This window comes from Chaetura pelagica, unplaced genomic scaffold (genome assembly GCF_000747805.2).
Source record: "Chaetura pelagica isolate M959 unplaced genomic scaffold, ChaPel_1.0 scaffold2632, whole genome shotgun sequence".
Lineage (NCBI taxonomy): Eukaryota > Metazoa > Chordata > Aves > Apodiformes > Apodidae > Chaetura > Chaetura pelagica.
In genome coordinates, this window is record NW_009952353.1 from 1,275 (window position 1) to 8,153 (window position 6,879).

The window sequence follows — 6,879 nt, forward strand, 5'->3', positions numbered from 1 at the left end:
CTGCCCACGTGGGACGGGGAGCGGGTCTCTGCGGGGACAGCAGGGACAGCTGAGACACCAGGCAGAACCCCCAGCCCCCCGGGAGGACCTGCTGGATGGTGACAAGGTGCTGAGAACCCGGTGCCAGCTCCGGTGGGTGGTGACAAGGAGGGACAGGACGTGTGTCCACAGCCCCGTGTCCCCCAGCACTGCCAGGTTTGATCCCTAGGGAATGGCCACCAGGCATGGCCAAGGAGTCCCCAGCCTCCCCCTGCCCTGGGGTGAGGGGACAAGGGACAATCCCAACCTGAGGATATGGTGGGTCAGTCGCCCTGAGTGGGGTTGTGGATGAAGTGATGGGGTTATGGGGACATGGGGGTCCTGGTGATGTGCTTGGGAAGCCAGGGTGACACTGGAACCATGTGGAGCAGCTGGGAGAGTGGCACCTCCTCACTGTCTGGCTGGTGTGGGGACAGGCACCATGGCTGGTGAGGGGACAGGCACCATGGCTGGTGAGGGGACAGGCACCTGGCTGGTGAGGGGACAGGCACCATGGCTGGTGAGGGACAGGCACCATGGCTGGTGTGGGGACAGGCACCATGGCTGGTGTGGGGACAGGCACCTGGCTGGTGTGGGGACAGGCACCATGACTGGTGTTGCAGGGACAGCCACCAGAGTTGCACAGGGACAGCCACCAGAGTGATATGGGAACATCCAGCACTGTCCCCTTGCTCCTCTGCTGCACCCACAGGAGAAATCAGGGCAGTTTCAGGGCACGTGGGACCCTAATGCCACCATGAGTGGGACACGGTGACATTGGTGCTGTCCCACAGGGGGGCAGGAGGCACTTTTCCTCCTCTGGAGACACTTGGCTGTGGGGTGAGGAAGCCACTGGAGGCACCAGGAGGTTCTCCTGGCACAAGGAAGCCAGAGGAGACAGTGAGTAGGGGAGAAAATACTCAAGTGTTGCATAAACGGGGTGGGGACACCACGAGGGCGGGTCACTGAGGTCACAGGGAGTTTGGCAGGTGACACCCTCAAGAGACACCTGAGGGCAAAGCAGAGGGTGGCAGCAGGGACCTCTGCCCCTCACGGTGCCAGTGACCCCCCTGATGGCACCCAGAGTCACGAGGGTGGCACTGCAGAGCCTGGAGGTGACCCCCAAACCAGGCACGGACCCTCTGCCAGGTGTCTCCATAAGGACACGTGCCAGCCCCCCCGGATGGCTCTTGGGGAGGGACACCTTTGGGGGCCTGGAGCCTCCAGCATCTCCACTGGTGGCTCTAAGCCAGGGTGAGGGGCTTGAGGGGCACTCACCAGACCCAGAAGGGGAGCCAAGGGCCATCACCCCATAGTAGGAGAAGGCTCCTGCTTCAAACTTCATGCACTCCTTGCCAGCCTCCACCTCCACCTTGCCCTGCCAGGGAGAGATAGATGGAACCACAGCCCTGGAGAAGACCCTTCTGCCCTCCATGGTAGCCCTCCTGGGAGGAGGATTCACCCAGGGGAGCTGGGTACCTGCAGGATGAGGATGAAGTAGTCAGCTGCCTTGTTCTTGGAGTAGAGGAAGTGCTCGGAACATTTCTTATTCTGCTCATTAAACTTCAGCTCGTGGATGACGTCAGAATATTTGAGGAGCCGCAGCAGGACCTTCTCTGACATGTAGTTGGGGGTGAAGAGTGTCACCTCTGAGGGGAAAAGAGGGTCAGAGCCACATGCTTTCTCCCTCCAGATGACAGTTTGTGTCCCCCATCCCTCGGGTGGTTCCCTGGATCAGGCTGAGGACAGCTCCTTCAGGCACAAGCCCGTGGATCTGGTCCCACCACCAGCTCCATGTCTCCATCAAGGCCAGCTCCAGCCTTGGGGGCACTTGTGCCAGCTGGGGAACAGGACTATCCTGGAGGGACAGGGACCTGCAGAGCATCAGAGGCATCACTGAGCCCTGTCCCTTCTCATTTTGGGAGCAGGAGAGAGGGACATGACACACAAGGTGGTTGGAGGGGTGGGTTGGAGGGGTGAGCTGGACGGTGGAAGGGGTGGCTTGGAGCTCCCTCAGCAGGGACCCAGCACAGCCAGACTGAGCCCAGGGGTGCCAGGAGCCATGGGGGGGCTTCCCCCACCCCCCAAATCTCACCGGTGGAGAGGAAGCGATGAGCAGCCAGCAGCAGCTGTGGGGAGACCTTCACCTTCAGCTCAGCGTCAGGGTCCTTGAAGGCTGAGAAGTCCCTCTTGCTCTTCTGGTTGTCCATCTTCTGCTTGTTGCGGTTGTCGGCTGAAGACAGGGAGGTTTCAGGGGGGGCAGAGAACCAGAAGCCCCCCCAAAATGCCATGGAGGGGGGGGAGGGGCCCAGCCACAAACTTACTGTAGGCATCTGACTCGTCCAGGATCTCCGACTTGATAATCTCCTCTATGACATCCTCCAGTGTCACCAGTCCCAGCACCTCATAGAAGGGGTCTCCCTCACCCTCGTTGTTCACCTTCTGCACGATGGCCAGGTGGGACTTCCCTGGGGACAGACAGAGGGAGGTGAGAAGGGAGATCATGGAATGGTTTGGGTGGGAAGGGAGCTGAAGGATCATCCAGATCCAACCCCCTGCATGGGCAGGGACACCTCCCACCAGCCCAGGTTGCTCCAAGCCCCATCCAACCTGCCCTTCAACACCCCCAGGGATGGGAAAACCACCTTGAAGATCATCTAGGGGATCATCCAGGTGGTCTTGAAGGTCCCTTCCAACCCAAACCATCCCATGAGCTGAAGACCATCTGGATCCAACCCCCCTGCATGGGCAGGGACACCTCCCACCAGCCCAGGTTGCTCCAAGCCCCATCCAACCTGCCCTTCAACACCCCCAGGGATGGGGCAGCCACAGCTTCCCTGGGCAACCTGGGCCAGGCTCTCACCACCCTCACAGCAAAGAATTCCCTCCTCATCTCCAACCTCCAGCTCCCTCTCCCAGGTTTCATCCACCCCCCTCATCCCATCCCTTCCTGCCCTTGTCCCAGGTCCCTCCTCAGCTTTCCTGGAGCCCCTTCAGGCACTGGCAGCTGCTCTAAGGTCTCCCTGGAGCCTTCTCTTCTCCAGGCTGAACACCCCAACTCTCCCAGCCTGGCTCCAGAGCAGAGCTGCTCCAGCCCTTGGATCACCCCACCGTTGGGTGCCAGCACCCAGGGGTGTCACCAGGACCAGCCCTTCCCTCCCAACAGGAAACAATAAACCAGTTAAAATCTAAACGAGCCCCTGGGCTGGGCACTAATTGCCAGGGTAATGACAGTAATTAAGGCTGTGACAGCGGCGCCCGCGAGGCTGAAGACACCTCTGAGGGGTGTGGGGATGGCCAGGGGGTTCACAGGAGATGGCACTTGTGCCTGGAGGAGCCTGTGCCACGTCACCAGAGCCTGGCACCAGCCTGGTGGCCCCGGTGACTGTCCCTGGGCTGAGGGCACCAGGATGACACAGCCACGAGTTGCTGCCAGAGGATCCAGCCTCTCCAAACTCCCCTGGTGACCCGGGGATGTCCCATCCCACAGGAAACACTCTGGCCCTGAGGCAAAATAGCCTGGTGGTCCCAACCAGGAGCAGGCAGGTCCTGGTGGAAAGAGCTTTCCAAGGATCTAAATCCCAACCTCCCACTCTCCTCGAAGCTGCCATCGTTCCTGCCTCACTGAGCCTCTCCATGAAGTGAATGTTCCTCCTCCTTCCTCCCAAAGTCATGCCAAGCCATCAGGAAAAGCTCCTCAGAGGAGAAGGAACATCCACCTCTGCTCCAAGAAGAGGATCTGAGCATGGAAAACCACCAGGTGCCCAACCAAGGCCAAGGCACCCGCAGCACCAGTATCCTTAGCCTGGGGAAACTGAGGCACAGAAGAAGGTGATGTTCCCTCCCTCACCTCACACAGCCTGAAACAAAATCCCTTTTCCCTCCTCAAGCTCCACACTTGCCCCCAGGCCAGCAGAAACTGCCCTGTCACCCTCCCCTGCATGAACCAGCCCTTCCCACCACCACCTGTGACTGGATTTGTGGTTCCTTGTTCCTCAGAACAGAGGTGATTCCAGGGGTGGGCACCAGGCAACTCTACTTGTATAATTATAGAATTATGGACTGGTTTGGGTGGGAAGGGACCTGAAAGGTCATCCTGATCCAAACTCCTGCCGTGGGCAGGGACACCTCCCACCAGCCCAGGCTGCTCCAAGCCCCATCCAACCTGCCCTTCAACACCCCCAGGGATGGGGCAGCCACAGCTTCCCTGCCCAACCTGGGCCAGGCTCTCACCACCCTCACACCAAAGAATTCCCTCCTCATCTCCAACCTCCAGCTCCCTCTCCCACTTTTCATCCATCCCCCTCATCCCATCCCTCCCTGCCCTTGTCCCAAGTCCCTCCCCAGCTTTCCTGGAGCCCCTTCAGGCACTGGAAGCTGCTCTAAGGTCTCCATGGCCCTTTCTCCTTTCCCTGGGTACACCTCCCTGCTTCCCCAGGTCCAGCTGGGTGGGATGTGACCACTCTCTGCATCCACAAGGATCTCAGGGGAACCTGAAAACCAACCCCCACCAACCCCCTCTGCTCCTGACCCAGGGATGGAAAAACAACAATACAGGGCAGGGGTGGTTTTGTAACCGGAACGAGCGGCTGTAAATCCTTTAATCGGGATTCGCCGGAGGGAAAAGCCGGCGCAGGCAGCCGGGATAACTGCAGCTCTGCCTGCAGGGGGGTTCTGCCCCTGGATGCTTTGTCGGGCCAGGGGGGGTGAGAAGGACCTGCTGGAGATCCAAGTAGAGGGGGGATGAACTCAAGGGTTTGCCAGGGAGGTTTGTCAGCAGGCACAGCTGCTCTGTGTGAGAGCCCATCGGTGCTGGTGGCACCTTAGCTGGGCAGTGGGAGCCATCCTGGTGGTTTTGGGGGTCACGGGATCATGGGATGGGTTGGGTGGGAAGGGAGCTGAAGGATCATCCAGATCCAACCCCCTGCATGGGCAGGGACACCTCCCACCAGCCCAGGCTGCTCCAAGCCCCATCCAACCTGCCCTTCAACACCCCCAGGGATGGGGCAGCCACAGCTTCCCTGCCCAACCTGGGCCAGGCTCTCACCACCCTCACACCAAAGAATTCCCTCCTCATCTCCAACCTCCAGCTCCCTCTCCCAGTTTTCATCCATCCCCCTCATCCCATCCCTCCCTGCCCTTGTCCCAAGTCCCTCCCCAGCTTTCCTGGAGCCCCTTCAGGCACTGGAAGCTGCTCTAAGGTCTCCCTGGAGCCTTCTCTTCTCCAGGCTCAACACCCCAACCCTCCCAGCCTGTCACAGTGTCACCAACAACTGTCCCAGTCATGGCAGAGCTGCCACCCCCCAGAGCTCAGCCAGGCTCTGACCTCCTAAGCTCCCACCAAGCAAGAAACAAGTAGATCTCCTACATCTCAACCACAACTCCCAAAAACCCTCCCTGAAGGCAGAAGGTCCCATCTGGCGAGGTGCCCCGAGCCCTGCCCGCGGGGTGTGGCAGGGTGACAGGGTGACATAGGGTGGCATCACCCAGCAGGGCCACCCCACCACCCAGCTCTTGATTTCCACCCCCAGGGCAGCTCAAATCCTGCCTGGCAGCTAATGCAGCTTTTCCTGCTCCTTGTGGGATCAGCCACCTCCGGTGAGCCCAGGTCCTGATCCTCCTCCCACTGTGGGATTTAGGTGCCCTGATGCCTCCAGCAGGAAGAGGAGCAGGGTTGGAAACTGGGAAGGTCCCAGAGGAGGGAGCCAAACCCAATCCTGGGGAGCCCAGCAATTTTCCAGCAGTTATTTAAGGGCCTCCAGGGCCAGTAATTAAAAACAAGGAACAAGTCAACATTCCCAAAAGTGTTTCTGGAGGCTCCTCCAGCATCAGGAGAAACCCTGGTTCTACCTCCTCAGGACACACCAAACCAAGGAGTCCCAGAATGGAGCAGATGGCCCTGGTTTGGTGTCATGCTGCCTGTCCTCATGTCCCCAGCCCCCTCCAGGTGGCCACCACCCAAACTGTGGGGACTCCAGAGGGTGGAACTCCTTGGGAGTTTCACCTCCCACATCCCCCAGCCTCCAAGGGGAAGGAGAAAGAAGCGACCCACCCCAACCCCCCCCCCCTCACCCTTTTTGAACTCCTCCAGCATGGCATCCAGCTTGGTGTCGTGGAAGACAAAGTGGATGGGGTGGTTGTAGAACTTGGTGATGGTTTTCAGAGGGGTGCAGTCGTCGGGGTCCACAAAAGCCAAGTCCTTGACGTAGAGGATGTCCATGATGTTGGAACGTTCCTCCTCGTAGACGGGGATGCGGGTGTAGCCGCTCTCCATGATCTCTGACATGGTGTTGAAGTCCAGGATGGCATCCCGGTTGATCATGTAGCAGTTGGGCAGGGGGGTCATCACGTCCTCCACCGTCTTGGTGCGGAGCTCCAGGGCCCCCTGGATCATGTCCAGCTCCTCCCTGCCCAGGTCGTTGTAGGGCTCCGTCACCTTCAGCATCTCCACCAGCTTCTCCCGGTTGTACACGGTGCCGATCTCCTGGCCCAGGATGCAGTCCAGGAGTTTGCTGATGGGGTAGGAGAGGGGGAAGGTGAGCAGCATGAAGAACTTGGTGACCACGATGGTGTTGGCCCCCACGGCCAGGCCGTGGCGGGAGCACAGGGCCTGGGGCACGATCTCCCCGAAGATCACGATGCCGATGGTGGAGGCGACGACGGCGCCGATGCCGGAGCCGATGAGATCGTCCAGCAGGATGGTGAGGGTGGTGTTGACCAGCACGTTCCCCAGCAGCAGGGAGCACAGCAGGTAGTTCCCCTTGCGGCGGATGGGCTCGATGCGGCGGGCGTAGCGCCTCTCCTTGTCGGTGCCGCAGTTCTGCACGATGCGCAGCTCCATGGGGTCCAGCGCCATCAGCC

The 6,879-nt window shown here is 60.1% G+C and overlaps 1 protein-coding gene across 1 annotated transcript in view; it reads right to left on the reverse strand.

The window, feature by feature from the left end:
- LOC104397820 (metal transporter CNNM4-like) overlaps positions 1-6,874 on the reverse strand; it is a 7,836-nt gene extending 962 nt beyond the window's left edge. Inside the window, exons 1-5 of the mRNA XM_010007832.1 lie at positions 6,091-6,874; positions 2,343-2,486; positions 2,114-2,251; positions 1,498-1,667; positions 1,221-1,396 (exon numbers count right to left, since the gene is read on the reverse strand). Of these exons, the coding sequence (XP_010006134.1) occupies positions 1,221-1,396; positions 1,498-1,667; positions 2,114-2,251; positions 2,343-2,486; positions 6,091-6,874 (1,412 nt within the window). The remainder of the gene's footprint in view (positions 1-1,220; positions 1,397-1,497; positions 1,668-2,113; positions 2,252-2,342; positions 2,487-6,090) is intronic.
- Between the last annotated feature and the right edge of the window lie 5 nt (positions 6,875-6,879).